The 21,149-nt window shown below is 48.4% G+C and overlaps 1 protein-coding gene across 1 annotated transcript; it reads left to right on the top strand.

The window, feature by feature from the left end:
- Window positions 1-3,167, top strand: LOC117056955 (gonadotropin-releasing hormone II receptor-like). The gene is made up of 3 exons (XM_033167662.1): window positions 1-540; window positions 1,361-1,568; window positions 2,710-3,167. Exons 1-3 carry the CDS (start codon window positions 1-3, stop codon window positions 3,165-3,167), a joined length of 1,206 nt encoding a protein of 401 aa, XP_033023553.1.
- The last annotated feature ends 17,982 nt before the right edge of the window (window positions 3,168-21,149 follow it).

Here is a 21,149-nt window from a genome sequence, read left to right as displayed (position 1 = left end):
ATGACCCTGGAGGAGAATGCCAGTGTGGCAGAAGTCATGGCACCCTGGGACGGCTTGTTCCCCTTCGAGGGGGCTGTGTGGGCCAACGGCAGCACCGCGGCAGAAACCCTGAAGCTGCCCACCTTCTCGGCAGGGGCCAAGGCTCGCGTGGCCATCACTCTGGGGCTCTGCGTGATTTCGACAGCCTGCAACGTGGCAGTCCTGTGGGCTGGCATGGGCAAGCCGCAGTCCAAGCGCTCCCAGGCCCGCCTGCTTCTCCTGCACCTGGCGGCCGCCGATCTGCTGGTGGCCCTGGTAGTGATGCCCGTTGATGCCGCCTGGAACGTCACCCTGCAGTGGCGGGCAGGCGACTGGGCGTGCCGCCTCCTCATGTTCCTCAGACTCCTGGCCATGTACGCTTCAGCCTTTGTCACCGCCATCATCAGCCTGGACCGCCAAGATGCCATTCTGCACCCCCTGACCATCGCCAAGGCCCGCCACAGGAGTCAGGTCCTGCTGCACGCCTCGTGGCTATTGAGCGCTGGGCTCTCCATTCCTCAGGTACTCGGCCCCCCGCTTTTGACAACTGGTGCCCTTTCAGATTTATTCATTTTATTGCATCCCTGTCAAACCTTTTTTCTCCATGGAGAAAAGGTGGTGTTCGCAGTTCTGTTTCCTGCTCTGCATTTGATCCCCACAACAGCCCTGCGAGGTAGGTTAGGCTGAGAGAGGCAGTAGCTGGCCCAAGGTCACACGCAGTGAGCTTCATGGCCAAATGGGAGAATCCCTTACAGGTATAGCGATAAAGGTACAGGGATAGTCTGGGAATCTGCAGGTCATGAGCGTAGCCAGGATTTTTGTTAGTGGGGGGGGGCAGGCTTCATGTTAGCGGGGGAAGAAACAGTTAGTTAAATATTTTTATTGATTTACTTTTTTATTGATTTATGCCCATGCTGCAGGTCCCTCAAATAATAATAATAATAATAATAATAATAATAATAATAATAATAATATACTCTATCCATCTAGCTGGGTTTCCCCAGGCACTCTGGACAGCTCCCAACAAAATATTATTATTAATAAAAAAGTGATAAAACATCAACCATTAAAAACTTAACTGCCTTAGCTCCTTGCAAAGGCCCCTTCTGCAAGCTGAGTTTGAGTTGCACCCAAAAGTCCAAAAGCTGCAAGCCCCAGGGAGGAAGAAAGGCACCTTTACCAGGAGAGGAGTTTAGCTGTCCTAGGGTGGCATGCTACTTCTCTCCTAAAAGGTGGGGTAAGCTGGGGTGTGTAGGAGAGATGGTGGCAGCGGTTCTGAATGCAGCATGTTGCAAGAGCTTAAAGGCCCTGCCTTCAGTGGTTTGCTGTTTCCCCCCTCAAGCTCTTCCTGTTCCGCACGGTCACCATCAGCTCCCCGCAGAACTTCACCCAGTGCACAACGAGGGGCGCCTTCACCCAGCGCTGGCACGAGACGGCCTACAACATGCTCAGCTTCCTTTGCCTCTTCCTGCTCCCGCTGCTCATCATGGTCGCCTGCTACTCCCGGATCCTGCTTGAGATTTCCCGCCGCATCGGGTCCTCCAGCTGCTGTGAGTTCCGCTGGGGAGAGGGGAGGAGAAAGGCCAGGGCACCTGGGCAAAGATTGAGGAGAGTGCTGAGGGCCAGGTAGAGAGGATTGGAGGGCCGCATTTGACCCTTGAGCCTGAGGTTCCCCAGAACCATACTAAGAATTAACTGATGGAACTATCTGCCACAGGAAGTTTTTTTTTTAGAAGAATCTGAAAAACCCACAGAGGTCAACTGGCAGTTATTAGCCTCACCAGGAAAAATGGAGCCTTACTCCATGCTCAGAGGAGGCCTTGTGGTTCTTCTGATTCCCAGTTGCCAGGGCAAGCAACAGGGCATGGCTCTCTCTTTCGAGTGCCTGCTTGTGAGCCTCCCTGGGAGAAGGTTTCTGGAAGGCTGACCTTTGTTCTAATCCAGCAAAGCCATCCTCATGTTTTGATGAACATGGGAAGAAGTTTCCCAGGCAAAGATTCTCCTTTCTCACTCCCTTCTGATATGTGGGGGGGGGGGGAGAGAGAGAGAGAGAGTGAAACCCCCATGCAGACCCCTAGCAGAGTATACAATGCCCAGAAATGCAGAGAAGCAGGGGAGCGGAATGAGGATGCCACATTATTTGCCTGTATCATAATGCCAGAATAGAAATGTATGGTGCGACTGTATTTGGAATACTGTGTACCATTCTGGTCGCCTCACCTCAGAAAGGATATTGCAGAGTTGGAAAAGCTTTAGAAAAAGGGCAACCAAAATGATCAAGGGCGCCCCAATGAAGAAAGGTTGCAACATTTGGGACTGAGAAAAGGCAAGCTGAATGTTGGAAGATTCGGGGCAGATAAAAGAAATTCCTTCTTCACCCAGTGCATAGTTAAACTGTGGAACTCCCACCCACAGGAAGCAGTGATGGCCACCAACGTGGATGGTTTTAAAAGAGAGGGCTATCCATGATGGCTGTGTTCTACCTCCACAGCTGGAGGCAGCAATGCTTCTGAATCCTGGTTGCTGGAAACCACAGGAGGGGAGAGGGCTCTAGTGCTTGAATCCTGCTTGCAGGTTTCCTACAGGCATCATCTGTTTTGCCACTGTGAGAGCAGGATGCTGCACTAGATGGGCCCCCTTTGGCTTGATCCAGCTGCAGGCTCTTACGTCATCCTCTCTTTGTCTTTGCAGTGTCTGCCAAGGAGCTGCCCCTGCGCCGCTCACGCAACCCCATCCCGCGGGCCCGGCTGCGCATGCTGCGCCTCAGCATGGCCATTGTGGGCTCCTTCGTGGTCTGCTGGACCCCCTACTACTTGCTGGGCCTCTGGTACTGGTTCTGGCCAGACGCCATGGAGGGAGCTGTCTCCCATTCCGTCGCTCACATCCTTTTCTGCTTTGGCCTGCTCAACTCCAGCCTGGACCCCATCCTCTATGGTCTCTTCACCTTGCCTTTGCGTCAGAGGCGGGGGGGCTGCTGCTGGGCGGGGGGGCCAGGGTCTTCCTCACAGCTGCCCTCCTCTGTCACCAGCCACTGCTCAGCATCCTCCATCCGCCTCCAGCGGGGGGTGCCCCACCTCGAGCTGGCTGCAGAGGCCCCCCTGCCTCCAAGTGCCTGCACCAAGGACATTGCTGATAGCAGCGGCCTTTGAAGGGGCCTGCTGCAGACACTGACCTAGGGACTTGCACAGGGCTGGGTGGAGGCTCCCCACTTCTGAAAGCCAGAGGCTTGGTCCTCTAAGCAGCTCAATGAAGAGCAAGCGTCTGACTTCCTCCAACTGGCTCCTTCCAGCTGTTTTGGACTATGACACCCACTCTACTTGCCCAGCATCATCCAGCTGTGCTGGTTGCAGGGGATGATGGGTGTTGAAGCCCAGAACACCTGGAGGGTGCCAGGTTGAGGAAGGCTGCTTTGGGGGATGTGCATAATGGGATACAGCCAGCTCCCAAGCACAAGTCCTCTGACTGGAGAGCTGCCTGGATGTGCAATGCAAAGCACAGGAGAAGGAAAATGGCAGATAACCTTCTGTACTGCAGGTTTCTAAACAGAAGTTGGATGCCCAGCTGTCAGGGATTCTTTAGTTGTGATTCCTGCGTCGCAGGGGCTTGTACTGGACACAGCGATGTGGCTAGCTGCTCGGGTGCCCGGTGCAGCGCACACGTCCTACAGCCAGGGTCGGAGCGAGCTGCCCATGGGAGTGGGGCGAGCCAAGGCAGGGCGCGCTGTGTGGAGCCTCTCCGCAGCCTCCCCCCCAGCTGTAGGGCGGCTGAGGTGGTGGGCAGATGCAAGTCCCGCACTGCTCGAAAAAGCAGTGCAGAGCTTGCAAGCAGTCCGCCCACCACCTCCCTCTCAGGAGAGACACGTGGCTCAGGCCCCACGATGTGGTGCCCAGTGCCTCCTGCCTCACCTAGCTACCAGTGGCATAGGAAGGAGGGTGCAGTGGGTGTGGGAGTTATTTTTTTCAAAAAAATGTGTCGTGAGCCCAATTTTTATTTATTTATTTTAAAAAACACATACTTTTGCCATTTTGTCACCCCCCCTTAGTGATGAGACCTGGGGTGGACCGCATCCACCTCACCCCCCCTTCCTATGCCACTGACTGGACGACCCTTAGCATCCTTTCCAACCCTACAATTCCATGGTTTATTAAATAGTAAGACAGAATTACACGTGAAATGAATATGTATTTAGCCAATATTATCCAACGACTATATTATAGAAGGCTGGCTTAAATTCCAGTAGCAGGACCATGCCTTTGGAAATGTACATTAGCATCCCTGAGCATGTATAGAGTTCTTTCTGTCTCAGAATAAACTTTTCAGCATGGCTGAACCCTTTCACTGGGGTTAGGTGTGAGTCATTTAAGGTGCGTTGGTGCTTGGAGGCCAGAGGTTCTGTGTGGTGTGATTGATGCATCAATGCAATGGGGAGATTTTGAAAGGGAGGGACTGCACTCATCCTGCCTTCTCCACCGCTAGGAACTTGCAGCTGTCTTCTCCCCACCTCCCTGGGCCTCTTGAGCTCAGGAAAGACCAAGGAAAGATGTCCTGCAGGTTCTACCATCATAGGGCCTGTAGGGTGCCTGGATTTCTGACAATGGCCTTGCCTGTTGCAGAAATCCAAGCACAGCAGCTGTCAGCCCCTGCAGTTGAGAGCACCCACCCCCTCCTGTGGGGGGGGGGCAGCATTGTTCTTGCCTCTTTAATCCCAGAGCATTTGTTCCTGGAACCTACTGTTCCCTGTTCTTTCTGAAGCCACCTTGACTGCTGCCCTTTCCAGCCTCTGCTCTCCTGTGTGCAGCTGGAGATCACGATTGGGCAGGTAGAGGAGTGGAGGGCTCAAGCTGAGACAGCTCTTGCCATTTCCTCAGCTTAGGCACCCCGCCATCAGGGGGAAAGGCCATGGTGGGGGCTTCTGACCTGCAAGCATGGCTGAGGTCTGGCATCTTCCCTTAGAAATTAAGTATGGAGCTACTCCCAGCAGTAACTTGTGCAAAGGACTCTGGGAAATGTAGTTTTAGGGTAGAGGGTCTTGTCCTTGCTTTTCGGTGCTCAAAGCCAGTTTGCCCTCGCTGTGTAGTCAAAGACAAAATTTGAGGTGCAGGGTTGGTTTGGAGTGAGTCCTGCTAAAAGCTGGCTCTTGCAGGGGCTCTTGCAGGGGCTCCCCCACTTGCTGCTCTTCTCCTCACTTGTTGCAGAGGCATGCCTCCCCCTTTCCATGAAATAAAAGGTCGTCATCGATTGTTTTATTGCATGGGATTGCTGTGTATTTTAATTATGGCGCATTGCTTATTCATTTATTACCCACCCTTCACCCTAAGGCCCCAGAGTGGGTTACAGCATTAAGAACAACATTGAAAACCATTTAAAACACCTTACAAACCATAAGAAAAAGGGTGAGTACTACAAACCTCCAGTGCTGTGTTAGAAACTCAGATACCATATATAGGCTAGGTGCTAAATGGCTTCTTAAACCAGGGTTACAGTCACCAAAATGGAATGCCTAGTTGCCATTTGGGGGCCAGAGACATAGCTCAAAAGTTGTGTTTTTCAATATGGTTCGTGAAATTCATTCTGCTTGTGCCAATAAAATGTAACAGGTAGAAATTCTACAGGATGGGTTGCTAGTGTGTGAAAACAGTCAAGATCGAAGGATCCCCTGGCACACACCTCCAGGTGGTGGAGAGGTCAGGCGCCATTGTGGTGTCTGGGTATCTTTACTTGGCTGCAAGTGCGCCTGGCGAATTTCGAATGCTGCTCCCGTGTCAAAAGCCAGGGTAAAGAGGTGCGTCTTCAGCTTTCACCAAAAGCTGTACAATGAAGGCGCTAGACGCACCTCTATGGGAAGGGGATGCCGCAGCTCAGGGGCCACCACAGTGAAGGCCCTCTGTTGTGTCTTTAGTTGTGTCATTAGTTTTCCTGTTTTGTATACGTCTGGCATTAAGTAGCATATACTTTTGTTGTTGATGGTGGTGGCGGCGATGATGATGGGATCCAGAAGCGGACAGGGCCTTTCCTGCCCTGGCAGCAGGACAGCTTTACAGACCCTGGAAGTTCTGTTGCAAAGGTTCCTCCTGGGCCACCTTAAGTGAACTGCCTCTCTCTCTCTCTCTCCCACCCTCTGAGGCACCCTCTCTGTGCGTCAAGGAGTCCCTTCTTCCAAAGCCTCTGTGCTTGCAGCACCTGCTGTGCTTGGAGGTGGGAGGGCTCCTCTGCCAGCTTCCGCCAGTGGCCTTGAGAGAAGATCTCCCAGCTCACTCACTATGTGCCTTGTGTTCTGTTCCGCTTGCAAGGCTTCAGCTGACGTCCATGCCAGGTGGTGGCCTTGGTGACAGGCATCTTGACCTGGAACACTTGCCTTGTTGTGACACCCAAAGGCAGCTCTGGGTGTGTGTGTGTCAGTTTATGTGCTCCCCAACTAAGCTCCAGCATTTAAGTGGGAGCCGGACCCCTTCCTCCGTGATGGCAGTTGGCATATCTATAGGTTAATGCAGCCTTGGCAAAACCTGGTGTCTCGATAGATGCTTTGGACTGCAACTCCCACCACCCTCAGCATCATATACCTGTCTGAAAAACTGGGAGGGCACCAGGTTGGCAAAGCCTAGGGTAATGTGCAAACGCTGTCCTTGTTGCTCTTTAGGGGTAAATGCAGCAAGATTAAGCAACTCTTGCCAGAATCCAGTCCCTGCCCTGGGAGTCCTTTGTGTTCAGGCCTCATCGCTGTCATAGGCTCATGGTGTGACCCTGAGCAAATCAGCCTCAGCTTCCTATCTGTAACATGGACATAATTGTGCTTTAGAGATGTTGGGAGGGTGAATCCTATTTTGCAGATTTTAATTGATCCCTTTCTCCTTGAATTGCCCCAATTTCAGTGTCTACCCCACTCATTTTTAAAGTTGAATTAAAAAATAATAGCTTTTTTTAAAAATAAAAAATGCCATAAAAAAAGAAAAAGAAAAAAATAATGAAAATAAATTGGCAGTTATAGACAAACAAATAGAAACTGATCCATGGCAATTCACTGTCTGTTTAGTTATGCACTAATATCCCAACCAGGGCTAATAAAGAAGTAATAAAAATAGTAGAGCTTGTAAGCAAGAAGCTTTTATTTGACATTCCCAGGGAACTTTTGCCAAATGGAATTCTTTTTGTGAGATGAGCTAGAATGATATTGGTCAGAGGGAAAACCCTAGTTGGTCACCAGTGCACTGCAATAAATGTTGTGTGGAACCTGAGTTTTTATTCTGCCAACAGAGAGAGAGCACAGGGACACAAATATTAATGCTAAGTAGAATAGATAGGTGGCTTGTGGCAAGACCTTTGCAAAGAGCTCCCTCTTGGGGTCTGTAGCAGACACTTCTGCACAGAGAGAATTCTCACCCTGTGCTGTGGGCTGGGGTGGCACAGAGATATTTTGGGACATTGGCAGCCCCTCAAAAGCACAGGCAACAGGCAATGGGACCGGAAGATATGGAACTGGGTGCGAATTAACGAACATACAGTAAGTAAATAACTGTGGATTGGAATAAAGATCAAGGATATATTGCTTTTCAACATTGGAGGTAAGTCGTTATGCTGAACTGGAGGAAGACTATTGTTGACTTCATAGCTGTCAACTTTTCCCTTTTCTTGCAAGGAATCCTATTCGGAATAAGGGAATTTCCCTTAAAAAAAAGGGAAAAGTTGACAGCTATGGTTGACTTTTATTGATAATAGTACAGTAGTTGGAGATCTTCTTTTAGACTTTTTGTGTTGAAGGAAAAAATGAATGACTTGAGATGTCTGAATCTGAAGGGCTGGAAGTACCGGTACATCACCTAACAGAACAGCTGGAGTAAACACCTTGAATATTTTGAATAATTAAAACACACACACACACACACACACACACACACACACACACACACAACTGACAGCTGGAGAACTGGAGGTCCTTTCTCTTTCTATCATTTCCTTTTTCTCTTTTCCATTCCTTTATTATTTTTATCTTTCTTTTACTTTGACTTCCCTTCCTTTGCTCTTGCTCCTGTTTTGTTTTTTGATGTCCTCTACTCTGGGTCAACGAGGAGGTGAGGTCAACGCAGAGGAAGGTGATGGCTGGCTGGGCTGGCTGGTGAAGGACCCTGTGTGAGAGGCACAAAGATTTGTCGCACCCACCCCCAGAGAACACAAGGGAAATGACCTCATGCAGTGCTTTCTCTAGTAATCAGGAACTCCGTGAGTCTTAACCCCTTCATATCCTTCTTTTGCAAGCATGTACAGTATTGTTGTTTTGACCACAAATCCCCACAAGGAGGACTTTTGCCCTTCAGGCTGGATTAATAGAGGAGGAGGAGGAGGAGCTGTCATTGCATACCTGAGAGTTCCAGAGAGTTCCAAGGGAGGGAAGAGTGAGTGTGGTCCCAGTCACTGAAGTCTTCCCCCACCCCATGGTGCTTTTTTGGGGGGGGGGGAGGCAGAGGCATGAGTCCTCAGGTGGTTCTTCTCTCTTCTCTCTTACTCCACACACACTGAACATGCTCAACCCACCATCATCCCCATCTTGGCAGGAGGAGTGGGTGGATTAAGTCTGTATTGACAGCAGAACTCCCACCCACGGTTGTGCTAGCTTAGCCCAGAATTGCAATAATATGGAAGGGAAATAACAACAAATGTCAAGTTTAAATATTTTACAGTGAATGCAGTATATTTTGTATAACAAAAGCACTTAAGTGACAGTAATAACCCCCAGTGCTTTTAAAACAACCTGATTGCTACTGCTGTACAGCTACAAATCCATTCTTTTTATAGGAAAATACAAATATCTTCAGCATGTTTAGGATGTTCTGAACAGCAGAGCAAAAGTCTAAATGAAATGCATTATAACACAAATGACTCACAGTCCTTTGGATGTTCAGATGGTCCTTGGAAGACAGGAGAGTTTTTCTTCTCCTTTGAACCTTGAGCCCTGCAGATAATTCAGAGCAAGCCTCAAACTCTGCAAAGTCCCCTGGTTTTAGCCCCTCTGGAACAGCTCTTTCTCCCTGAGCTAGGCTGTACCGTTTCAGTGACGCTGTCTGTCCCAGGAGAAGGGAGCATGGAAAAGAAGAAAAGCCAGTTGGATCAGGCCAGCGGTTAGGGCCAACCCAATACATTTTGGCACCTGAGGCAAACCACGAAATAGCACCTGCCTTAGGGAAGAAATGGCAAGTGAAGATCTACATCAGGAACATGGGTGGGAGGAGACCACCAGTGCCTCCTATTTGTCAGGAGGACACTGTAGAAGTGGCATGGGATGGGGGGCTGCGAGGAGGCGGCAGATCCAGCCTCCAAGAAGCATGCTGCAGCTCTTGCTGCCACTGTAGCAGAAGCAGAAGCAGCAGGAAATGCATTCCTTGGGGACTGGATCTGCTGTCTTTGTGGATCCTGCTGCCTGAGGTGGTCGCCTTATCTTGCCTCATGGGTAAGCCAGTGCTGCTAGTGTCCCATCTAGCCCAGCATCACAGTGGCCAACCAGAAGCCTGTGCTCTGGAGGGGGGCAGGAGAGGGGCAACCGCACCACCACCCTGCTCCCCACCAAGCTCCTGCAGTGAGCTCCATGAAGTATAGCTGGCTTATTCTCAAGAAATCCTTTGTGGGCCTGTGGTCTTCTGGGCTAAGGTGCCCGGGTACAAGACCTGCCTGTGCCCTCTGAGGGTTGGTTGCTGTCTGGATAGGTCCCCCTCCCTCTTATTGAACTTCAGGCTGAGATGGAGCAAGTGCAAAGTTGTGAAGGAGACTGCTCAGTGGAGCCGCCAGAGTTCGATGGTCACCCCTCTTTAGGCAAAGGGCGTTGAGGGAGATTTCCCTGCATCCTGGATATGACCTTAGCGGGAAGAATTGCAGAGGGTCAAGCAGAGAGCCAGTGGTGGTGTAGTGGTTATGAGGGTCACACATAGGACCTGGGAGACCAGGATTCGAATCCCTGCTTGGCCATGAAGCTCATTGGCAACCTTGGGACAATTGCTAAAATCTCAGCTAACCTACCTCAGAGGATTGTTGTAGAGGTTGAAGGAAGAAGAGAAGACAATGATTCCACCTTGAGCTCACTGAAGAAAATTAATAATAATAATAATAATAATATAATAATATAATAATGATGAAAAAGAGGAATTGGCATTCCCACAGAGATTACAGTTAATGCTTTCCTCTTTCAGTACCCAGCCTTCCTGCAGACTTCTCAGGCTGGAGCTGAGGGTAACACAGTCATGTAAACGGGCGAACTCGTTTTGCTCCCAACAGGAGTCTGAACAGCACCCCTCTAAGCCACAACGCTCTGCTCAGCTGTTTAGAGCCCGCATTTGACATCCTGGATCCTCTCTCCTGTCCCTTTAGTCCCCTCATGCTCTTTGATCTCCCTCTGCTCATGTCTGGAGGCTGGTGGCTCAGTGAGGATATGGATGGCTCTTGCAAGGCTGTCTGTTTCCTGCAGGAGAAACTGATTCCTGCCCAGTTGCTGGGGGCAGCTGAGGCAGCCAGAATAGGTTTCCATACATAGCAACTTCCCTCAGATGCAGCAGGAGAGGGGGCGGGGGAGGGGCGGGAGAAAGAAATTCCACCTAAAATAGAATTGTGCGACAGCAGCTTCTTCGAGTCCCCGGGGAAGCATGTCTCTGTTAGATAACCCAGTTTGAGGAAGCAGAGGGAGAGCACCAGCTTTCTGCAGAGGCATACCTGGGGTCCCTTGCACCCTTGGCAACACCCTGCCAAAAAATAACTTACGGCAATAGCCACATTAGAATTGCTATATTTTACCTGACCTCAGGTCCTCAAAGTGTCTAGAGTGAGGGCAAGGTGAGGAGGAAAGGTGAAAAAATGCACACCTTTGTGCTGCGGTGTAGAAGGTGCCATGTTCAATCTCCAGTGGCAACTCCAGGTAGGGCTGGGAATATTCCATGCCTGGAGAGCTGCTGGAGAGCTGCTGCCAGTCAGGGTAGACAACACTGAAGTACATAACTAGTGGTTTGACTCAATGTAAGAGCCTGATGGATCAAGCCAATGGTCCATCTAGCCCATCAGCATCCTGTTCCTCCCCTCGTGTGGCTTCTGGCAACTGGCATTCAGAAGCACTGCTGCCTCCAACTGTGGAAGTAGAACAATAGCCGGATTTTGTCTGTGAATTTGTCTGATCCTCTTTTAAAGCCATTCAGGTTGGCTGCCACCCTAGCCTCCTGTGGGAGTCAATTTCCCATGTTTTGTGTGTGTGTGTGTGTGTGAGAGAGAGAGAGAGAGAGATAGAGAGAGAGAGAGAGAGGAGAGAAGGGCCATAGGAAGAGTGCAAGCCCTTTTAGGCTGGTAGAATAAGGAAGATTCTGCCCTGTGATAGCAATACCTGTTGAACAACTAAAGCAAGTGTTGGTCTGCCATAGTCAAACAAAAAAATAATTTTTTAAAAAATTCCTTCCAGTAGCAACTTAGTTGGTCTCTAAGGTGCTACTGGAAGGAATTTTTTTTATTTTGTTTTAACTAATGCAGGGCAGTCATGGCCAGCAGGGGACAGCAGAGTGCAAGAGTCAATTTAAACTGCATCTTACACCTGCCCAGAAGACGAGCAATGCTCTCCCCCTTTATTTATTTATTTGTATTTTATCGAGAGTATTACAGTGAATTCAAGTAATAAGAAAAAGAAAAAAAACACATTTTAAATGCAAGGGGAAACAACGACAACCAAAGTAACACTAAAATATAATTAAGGTTACATAACCATGTAGTATATGTAAGTAGATAAACTTATTATTTCCCTCAAGTATACCTGGTTCATGGGTCACTGTGGTTTCAATAAATACGTTCCAAATACATTACATTTGTCCTTGCATTATCTTCATCTGAAAACAATCCGGTTCGTGGGCTGCAAGGGTTGTCGTCCATTGATCAAAGGGCGGCATATTTTTGCCCTTCCACATGAGTGGCAGTCTTATATACCAGTCAGAGACCTAAGGCAAGGACTGAAAGCTGGCTCCCCACCCCACCCACCCCATAATGACTACTGCCCTGTCCTCATTGCCAGGGGGAAGACTAGGTATACAGTGTCACTGAGCCCCAATCACAGCCACCAGTATGTAAACCATGCACAGGGAGAACACATTATCAGGAATGTGGCCTGGGGTTCTATTCCTCAAAGATGGGGAATTGGTTTGAGTCCTTTGCATTATCTCCAGGATACATGTGTAGCCAAGTGGCTCAGAAGGCCATCAACGAGCTTTGGCTTTGCAGGGCGCAGTCAAAGCAGGGTTAGCACTTGAGCCCCACATATTTCCAGTGTGGCTGACATTTCCACCAGGCCACTGAGGGATATAAGTGGTGCGGCCACCTCACTGTGTGCCACTGATGATCTCCTCTCTGCTTTGGCTCAGCTTCCAACCTGAAACACAGGGGCTTTCAGAAGCCCTGGGTGACACTGCAGGATTGTTGTGTGCTAATCTCAGCTCAGCCTGCATCGTGGGAACAACAGCACTAGGCAACCTGCCGGTGTTGTGTAAGGTCCTCTCCCAGCCTCACAAGGAGGGATGTTACATGACAAGAGCTCCCTATAGCATTAACTATCCTATCAGTGCTTTTCTTCTAGAAAAAGGTGCCAGTACTGCGTACCCTTGAGTACCTCCAGAAAAAGAAGTGCTGATCCTTTTAGTCTCAGCCTGATCCTCCACGTGCAATTCTCAGAGGGAACTACATTGCAAGTCTGGTGTAAGTCACTCTCTTTCAGCAGCAGCTGACTTCAATCCTCACTGCACAATGGGCATGCTGGGTGGCATTTACATTGAAATTGGTACCGAGTTGAAAATCTAACTGAAATCCCTCCCACCCCCATGAAAGAAAACCTGGATGATAAAAGACCACAAATGCCCGTTTTAGTTTTGTTTGGGGGTGATCATGCTGGTGCCCAGCCCAATCACATCTGAGTAAAAATCTGGGGTTTTCCACTGTGCAGTAAACTTGGCAAATCTAAAACTGATTCTTCAAGTAAGCCAGAATGTGCCTATCAGCCAATAAGAAGATCCCCTCTGGACATGTTCTAACTCTGTGGCCACAACAACCTGAGAGCCAGTGTGGTGCAGTAGCTAACGCGCCAGACTAGGGACTCTGGGTAGACGAGAGCGGGGCAGCTACCCTGCGCAGGTCGTTGCATGCGAAGCCCTGAGCCGCCTGCCACAAAGCGACTGGGAAGCAGGTGGGGCCGAAGGGCTGAGTCAGCCGAGCTGAGGAATCCCAGAATTGCAGAGTTGATGCTTCAGTGGCTGAGCTGTCTGGTCATTTTAATGAGAGCCACATTGAGCTGATCCTCTGTTTATACACCCCGGGCAGAGGTTATGCAAACAGGCGGCTTCGCCATCCAGCTCCGTTGCCTCCGGGGCGCAATCAGCAGAGGGGCTGGCTGGGGCGGAGGGAGAGAGAGCAGCCACCGCGGCCATCACAGCCTCGCGCGCTGCCTCCGTGAGGATGAGCAATTCTTCCACTAGCCTCTGGGATCCTTCCGCGACCATTCTGCTGCTCCACCCAGGGCAGAAGCCGAGAATGGTTGCTCAGGCCCCTGCCATGCCCAGCCCAGACTCAGGGCAAGTTCTGCCTATGCCTAGTCAAGTGTTTGAGATCGTTTCTGGCGAGAGGGCTGGAATTATTTAAGCTAGCTTCCTCCAACCTGGCGCCCTCCTGATGTTGTTGGGCTACAGCCCCCATCCTGAGTGGGGCTGATGCAAAATATCTGGAGGGCACCACGTTGGGGAAAGCTGATGTAGACCATTTGCATGCACCACAACAGTATTTCCAAAGGGGCGGGGATTACCTAACAGGGTGCTAAGAGGCAAGGGGGTGGCAGGCTAGCATTGGAGATGGTTATTTAAGACATCTGCTAAGTGACTTTAAACCAGATATTAGTGAACTGGTATCAGTCTGTGAAGCCCATTCACTGCATTAAGAATGTACTGAACAGGGAAGCAGTTCCTAAATGTTGTATCAAAGACTCCTGCTAGATGCAGGCTTTGAAAAGCTGGTATCACTGGATCAAGTGGGTCCATTTTTCTGAATCAATTAAACTAAATATATTCACATGGATTTTGAATGAATGTGCACTTAATTTTTACACTTTTAAATTTTATTGCTTTATTATTGTCCTGAGTGGGTTGTGCAAACCACTATCTGGATAATGCTTTTTATAGGGTAGGGGCCACTGGTGATGAGTTTATGGAGCCAGGTGGGCAGTGACCTGAAAAAGTTTGGGGACTACTGCACTGCACTGCATCCAAAAGAGCCACATTTTGAGGTTGTCCTTCACACATCCAACCTTTTTGCCACATGTAGGTTGTGCCTGAGGCCTCATCAGGGCTTCCTCAGTAAGGCCAGCCACAGCCTCTGAGGTTAAGTTGAGGGGTGGATCTCTGCAAGTGCTTCCAGCCCTGCAGGGAGTTGGACTAGATGACCCTTGGGTCCTTTCCAACGGTACAATTCTATGATTCTGAGTAGTTGAGAGGAAGTCAACTGTTTGCAGAGAAAGAGCATCTTGTCCTCCAGCTCACCCCTGTTTAATATCTTGCAGTGGAATGAAATTTCCTGGCCTGGCTTTGATACTTATGAACATCCGGACTCCCTTGCTTTTTGTTGTTGTTGCCCTCTTTCAAAAGAGGTGTAATTTCCTATTGATGGGTTTAGCAGTCAGACTGTGTGCTCAGCAAGGGAGAGGAATGGGAATGGGAGGTGGGTTTTTTTTTGTCCATCCCAGGCACTGCCAGGCTACTGGCCTCAATGGTTCTGCTGCCTCAGGCCTTTCCCTGCTTGATATAATCCACCCTTTCATGGTTAACAAAACAGGCACATGTTGGCACACAAAGGCAACCTCCTTGTTTGGACAGGCAGGGCAGGGATGGGTGTAGGAGGCTAACTTGGGGCATCGATCTTGCTGGGCTTCCCCTCTTGAAAAATCTGCTCAGTGATCTTTAAGATTGTCATTCTTAAGCAGTCCAAACTCATTCCCACCCCTTCTCATCTCATACCCTCCTTGTGTTCTATTCTCAGGTTCCTTCTCTAAATTCTCTTTATATATCACTGACTATTTTACTGTTTTTAAAAAGCACCTATCCTGACTCTTGTCTCGGCCTCCTGATTGTTTGACTCTTTCTGCTTTCTGTTAGGTGAAAGGCTAACTTTCTCCTTGCAGAGGTTGGTGCCTTTTCTGTGGCTCTTCTCTGCACCTTTCAGGAAGGTGGTGGCAGCTCTCGAGAAGGGCGTGATAAAAAGCACAGACGTCAGAGGGGAGAGAAGGAGATTAGCCTCCAGCCTCACAAGGAATAGGCAATCTGGAAGCCTAGACTAGGGGGAGTCAAAAAGTTGCCCTCCAGACATGCTTGGATTGCAGTTCTTATCATTGACTATGCTGGCTAGGGCTAACGGGACTGGATCCCAACCCACCTGAAGTGCACCATGTTGACTACCCCTGGCCTAGCTCTAGATTCCTTCTGAGCCCCACCATCCAAAGAAAACCCCAACCTCCTGTCACCCTGATTTTCAATAAGAAGCAACATTTCTGTTGCGCTGTGCATAACACACCCTTTTCATTGCACTATTAAGGTTGTTGATGAAATACATATCATTTTTGTAAATTAACTGCTTGAACGAGGAAAGTGGAGGGAAGAAGAGAAAAGAAAACAGGAGTGGGTTTTTTGTGTGTGAAGGGGAAGGGTTTGGGACCACATCCCTTTTACTCTTCCTTTTGCCTCTGACAGGTACTTGGAGGACCACCTTCCATGCTGGGGCACAAGCCCCTCTCCCCTCCCCAGCTCCTGTCCCAGAAAATGGCCCGAGAGAGAAGCCACAGTTAGTGGAGCTGGAGGCTCACATTTCTGCATTGGGTCACCAACTTGCTGGGTGAAGTGGGCTCTTCCTGGGGCCATGCTTGTCCACTGTGTGGAAGTGGATATCGCCTGGGGAAGGTGATGTCATTGTGGCAATTCTGCCATTGCTCCTTGTTGATTAGTATTCTCCCGGAATGGCTAATGTGTGATGCCAACTGGGGCAGTTGGTGTTTTGCTGGTTTGTGACTTTATGACTGATGGATGGGAACAACATTGTAATGGGCAGTGTGGGAGTGCCTGTTGGTGGTGCCATGCTATCCCAACAATTCTTGTGTGTTCTGCTGTGATGAATGCCATTATTCCAAGATAGCTCTAGTGCAGAGGTCCTTGGCATCAACTGTTTTCGATTCACGTCTTAAGCCTTCTTGGAGCCCGTCCACATTTCTGCTTAAAATGGACAGTGTGCCCCCTTTGCACCCTTGAATTCCCTCAATCCATACTTCGTTCCTTGAAAACAGCTGCTCTCCCACCTCTCATCTAAATCCAGATTCTCTATATCCTTGGGAAATCTGAAAAGGAAACCTGGCTGGCCCACTTGAAAACCACTGCTGAATGGGGGATGTGGATGCCTTTGCCTGGTTTCTTCTATGTGGGCAGCTGGTCCACAAGTGTTGGGGGCAGGCAGGCATTGCTGGAAGGAGCAAATAATGGAAAACCTGAGAGTGGACAAGAAATTCCACATTAAAATGAGGTGCTCCAGTAGGGACTTCAAGGGGACAAACTGATTACAGAAGCTCTGGGTTTTGTGGGCATGTGAAGATCAGGCCAGAGGTGACTGGCACATTTTGTTCCCCTTCTCTCCTGCTCTATTTAGGCTCTGAGTTCCTTTGGGACATCCTTTTCTCTCTCTTTTTTGTCTTTCCTACTATATTAATAAAAGAGATAAGAATATTGATCTGCTTTTCAAGGTGCTGTGTCCTAGGGTATATTACTGGGAGGGATTGATGTCTGTAATTAATAACATAGTTTCTCGTAGCTTGAAACTAGAGCCGGTTGTGGTGTAGTGGTTAGAGCGTCAGGCTAGGACCCGGGAGAAATCAGGGTTCAAATCCCCACTCAGCCATGAAGCTCACAGAGTGACTTTGGGACAGTCACTGCCTCTCAGCATGACCTACTTCATAGTGTTGTTGTGGGGATTAAATGAGGGGGGAAACCATGTATGCCACCTTGAGCTCCTTGGAGAAAAAGTTTGGATATACATGCAATAAAGGAATACATATCCTTCCTTTGCATTAGATAATGGACACCCCTCTTTTTTATAGACACTCCATTTACCGGTAATAGATTTTCAGATGCTCCTGAATGCTTTTTGCCTCATTTGTATCTATCATCGATCTGCTCCTAGACTTGTAAGAGAATATTACAATCATTTTAGCTTATTTATGGATATTTAGCTCTGCATCTCTGTTTGTTGTCAGTTTCTGCTTCTATCCCATCTCTCTGCATGTCTGTCAGAGATTGTGGCTTTGTGGCACTTTGGAGCAATGGCCTTCAGCTGGGACACACACCCACACACACACCAAGCACCCTCTCTCACGCACAACCTTGTTTCCTCCTCAGTGTTGTTTCCAAATGGCTACCTAATTGTTTGACAAAGAGCATTTTTTTGGGGGGGGGTATTCATTTGCTCAGTTTCCCAGTTCACACCCCACCTATACTACTTTGCCTCTCGCTGATCTGTAAGAAGTAATCTTACAAACAGTTTTTGGCCTGAATTTTTTCATCTATCTATCTATCTATCTATCTATCTATCTATTGCCACATTTTTGGCTTAAATATCATTAGCACACAAGTTTTAAAATCAGAAGCAAAGTCATTCAGCTCTGACAAATGGCCCGGGCAAGTGGCCACAGAAAGGGACTGAATAAATTGCCTCACACTTTAGATTTGGCTGTGAGCTTTGCTGACTTTTCACTAAAACCACAGTGTAGGGGCAACTAGGTTTTGGCTCCCTCTTTTGCCTTGTTGAAACCATTCTCCCTCTTGTACATTCTTGCACATCAGCTACACATTCATGCCTGTGCATTCAGCCGAAAAAGTTATTCCATTAAAAAGTAGGAATACCGGTAGTTTGCAAACTTGGCATCAGCATTGCCTCTCTCATTGCTCAAAGAAGACTTCCATACACCCAGAATGACTGTTACCCCCATAATATTTGATGCAGTGAAAACTGTCACTCTATTTGCTATGTCTCCTACTTTACAGGGTTGCTGTGAGGACAAAGGGGAGATGATACTTGGAGAGCTTTGGAAAAGATCGGTTGTAAACACGAGAGCCTGGGTGTAGTGACTAAGAGCATTGGACTGAGATCTGGGTTTGAATCTCCCCTTGGCCTTCTAAACTTACTGAGCAAGTTACATCCCTCTATCTAACTTCACAGAAGAAGAAACTTTGGAGCACCTTAAACTTCCATAGTCTAGAATCCAATTCATTAAATAAAGGGTTCTCACCATCCATGAACGCATCTGATGTAATAAGCGTGTTGTTTGTCTTTAAGGTGCTACATGACTCAGTAATGTTTTGGCAAGCATAATATTTTTTTTTTGGGGGGGGGGAGGAGGAGGATGCTGGCTATGCTCTCTGCCCTGAGCTTTTGGAAGGAGGATGGAATAAAAACCAGGTTGAGAATATCACTTTTGATATGATTAAATGGAATGGATAGAAAGAAAAGTTTTATTGACTTTCTTTGAGCATTTCAGGCACCAAGAACACGGAGCTGTTACCCTGAGGCTAGAGGAAGAGTCTCCAGCTGAAAGAAATCTGTGGCCCCCCCCCTTTGGGGTTTTTTGGTAGGGAGAGGCTGAAAAAGAGAGGCAGAGGGAAGGAACAAATATTAACCATGTGTGTGTGTGCGCGCTTTGAAGTCAAATGTGAAAATATTCATATGGGATATTCTCTGTGTGTTCATAACATGCAGGGCTCTTTTTAGACTAGCAAAAAATATTTAATGTTCATATTTTGTTTTGACCAATATACAGATATAAAGCTACAATATACAACATTCAGAAATTCACTGGAGTTTGTTCATGGTAAATGCAATTTTTAGTCTTGTTGCTGGGATATCTCTGATTTCAGAATGGAGTTGGTAGCACATACATTCATTCAAGCACTGGCAAGTCTGTCTGTCTATTGTGTCTGTCTAGGAGCTAGACTGACACCACTACCACCTATGCACACATGTGAGCGTTTGCGGTTATGAACAGTTTTTCTTTGATTGTTTCTTGAATTGCTGTTCCAATCTCATTGTTTAGTGGATTTTGCAGTGGGAAAGCATTCTAAATATCACTGTTCTTTCAAGATGGAGCATATTTTAAAATGACATGTTTAAAATTGCCTAAGGAGACCTTAGGTTGATATTTGAATCCAACAGCCTGAATCTCAAGGAAGTTATAGCAGAATTAGCAACACCAGTAAAACCAGCAAATGGTTAAGAATGCAACAGCTGACTCCCTTTCACCCCAGCTTGCCATTCGTATAGCTGCCAATTTCAGAGAACATTTTCTGCGTCTAATAAAATAAATTCAACTCCACAAAACTTTCTTCCATAACATAACATAATTATATTATATATTTTAATGCTGTAACTTGCCCTGGGACCTAATGGTGAAGGACAATATTTTGTATCTGTCTATCTATCTATCTATCTATCTATCTATCTATCTAATACCACCAATGTCTTTGTTCTTTGTAAAACATTAAGAGTTATTGCTATCGTAACTGTTTTGTTATGGGAAAAGGGGCATGAGGGTCCTTAAAAGGAGAATGTGGTTCTGGCTCCCCAGCAACTAGGAAAAGAAAATTGCTTGCCTTGGATTCTCACTTTCTGAACCAAAGGAAAATACACTGTTTACCACAAAGGGCTGCAGGAGTCCTTGCCCCACACCTGCAGACCACCTTCTCAGCACAAGGCTCCATCCAGGCAGAATCCCAAAAGACCAGTAGGGGTTGCACAGCTCTCACACACAGACCCTTATCAGTTCTCCGTCCAACGGTTACCATAAGAAGGCTGGCTGGAAAAGTGATAAGGGCACGTGAGTGGATGGAGTTCAGGAATCCTGGCAATAAATTGGGGGGTTGGGGGGTAGGAAGAAATAAAGCAAGCAGGAGAAGACTGAAAGAAAGTTTGACATCACCAGTTGCATCTGGAACGGCAGGGAGGTCTTCCCCAGGTGAGAATGCAAGAGGGTCACAGGCTGCCGGTGACCTTAAGACTGGCTGCAGGAGGGAGCCTGGATCTCGCTGGTCCTTCTGCTTCTGGAACAGGCCAGGGAAACAGCTGCAACCCACCACGTCACCTGGGAGGGTCTAGCCTCTCTCCTCTTTCTTCTGCCTTCTCTGCCTTCGCTCTCATAAGCTCAGCCCATTCCTGCTTCCCGGATGCTCTGTTCCCCTGCAGCACTTGGTCTGACTGGCTGGGCTCCACTTTGTGCCCTGCAGTAAGTAGAGCTCCTGGCAGGTCACAACTCCACCCACTATCCACACAGGCAATGAGCAAGGGCAGCTTGGCGGAGCTGGGCGACTTGGGGCTCCTCTCGTGTTCCAAGGGCCTCTGGAAGGAGGTGCCTGACTAGGAGGCGGTCGGCTCAAGTGGATAGAGGAAAGTTTTTCTCCATCTCTCATAATAACATTAGAACTAGTGGACCTCCAGTGAAGTTGAATGTTGGAAGAGTCAGGATGGATAAAAGAAAGTCCTCCTTTGTGCAGTGCAGAGTTAAACTATGGGACTTGCTCCAACAGGAGGCAGCAGTGGCCACTAATTTAGATGGTGTTGAAGAAGGATTAGCCAAATTCATGGCAGAAGGGGCTGTTGAAGGCTACTAACTATGATAGCTATGCTTTGCCTCCACAGCTGGAGGCAGCAATGCTTCTGAATACCAGTTGCTGGATGCCGCACAAGGGGAGAGGGCTCTTGTGCTAAGAGGCAGGTGTTTGGCCACTGAGAGAACAGGGTGCTGGACTAGATGGGCCATTGGCCTGATCCGGCAGGCTCTTCTTAGGTTCTTGTTTATGTTTTTATATGCATTGCAGACAGAGGCATACCTAGTCTCTCTGGCACCCATGGCAAATAGCTGCATCGGTTCCTCCCCACCCCAGGACCCTTGTGCCTTTGGCAATCACATACCCTCCAACATGCTGCAGGGGAAAATCAGGACACAAATCTCCCAGGGCTGCAATCCCTCATGAATCATGTTACTCACACGACAGAGTACCCCCCCAACACACATCTTTTGGGGCTGTGCTTTCACGGGAGCCAAAATGGAACATCCCATGATC

Source organism: Lacerta agilis, chromosome 13 (assembly GCF_009819535.1).
Source record: "Lacerta agilis isolate rLacAgi1 chromosome 13, rLacAgi1.pri, whole genome shotgun sequence".
NCBI lineage: Eukaryota > Metazoa > Chordata > Lepidosauria > Squamata > Lacertidae > Lacerta > Lacerta agilis.
This window is presented reverse-complemented; position numbering and strand designations above follow the sequence as displayed.